Source organism: Octopus bimaculoides, chromosome 22, assembly GCF_001194135.2.
Source record: "Octopus bimaculoides isolate UCB-OBI-ISO-001 chromosome 22, ASM119413v2, whole genome shotgun sequence".
In the NCBI taxonomy this organism is placed as follows: domain Eukaryota; kingdom Metazoa; phylum Mollusca; class Cephalopoda; order Octopoda; family Octopodidae; genus Octopus; species Octopus bimaculoides.
This window is the reverse complement of record NC_069002.1, coordinates 15,137,736-15,138,631: the sequence shown is the minus strand read 5'-3', so window position 1 is coordinate 15,138,631 and position 896 is coordinate 15,137,736. Positions and strand designations below refer to the sequence as shown.

The following is an 896-nucleotide window of genomic DNA, read 5'->3' as shown; positions in this document are numbered from 1 at the left end:
ATATATATATATATATATATATATAGAGAGAGAGAGAGAGAGAGAGAGAGAGAGAGATATGGATATTGGCGTCAAGTCTCTTTCTTAAATGTAAAACTTTAAAACTTTAGATACATATATATATATATCTTTATTTATTAATTACATTTCTAGTTTATAGCTTCTTAGTTGATTACATATATATAACTCAAGAAATATTGATTTATTTTTTTCCAGGTGTTTTGCGAGATAATTCCTTGCTTTACATTTGACTGTGCTAACACTGTTGGGCCATTCAGACGGAGTAAGAAGTTTGTATCACAACTAACTGTAAGTTTATTTCATAGATATGCACACACACACACACACACACATACACATTCCCCATGCAAGCATATTTAATTCATATTTATATACTTTGATTGCCAGTCAGTTTAATGATTGCCAATTAAATCAAATCTACCATTCAATAAGAGATTCTGTCATGTTTATCTCTGCTGTGGTCATGACAAATATCTGTTTTTGAATGCATAGGCACAGCCTTAATGGCTGTACAAAGGACCCAATATGCTAACCTGAATATCATAGTTAACATAATTTATTTATTCAGACTGAGCAGTGTAGAGACCCAATTAGACACAATGAAAATGTAACAACCATTATAGGAAGTTATAATTTTGTTTTTTTTATTGTAAATTATTCTGTTAACAACAAAGTTGTTGATAATGAATATGGTGTAGCCTGCACTAACATTGTCTTTCCATTCAAGAAATCTTTTGTTTCCCAAGTCCCACCCTCAAAAACAAAAGTCTTACTTATTGTAGACCTTTCTGGTTCTTGTGTATACATTTATATATGGATATGTACGCTAGCTACTTGATAAATTCTTGTAAAAGAATTCGTCCTATTATTGAATT

General features: G+C 30.4%; 1 protein-coding gene across 1 annotated transcript in view; it reads left to right on the top strand.

The window, feature by feature from the left end:
• The window catches only part of LOC106880038 (uncharacterized), a 456,507-nt gene that overhangs the window by 252,754 nt on the left and 202,857 nt on the right, over window positions 1-896 (top strand). Inside the window, exon 102 of the mRNA XM_014929839.2 lies at window positions 217-309. Within this exon, the coding sequence (XP_014785325.2) occupies window positions 217-309 (93 nt within the window). The remainder of the gene's footprint in view (window positions 1-216; window positions 310-896) is intronic.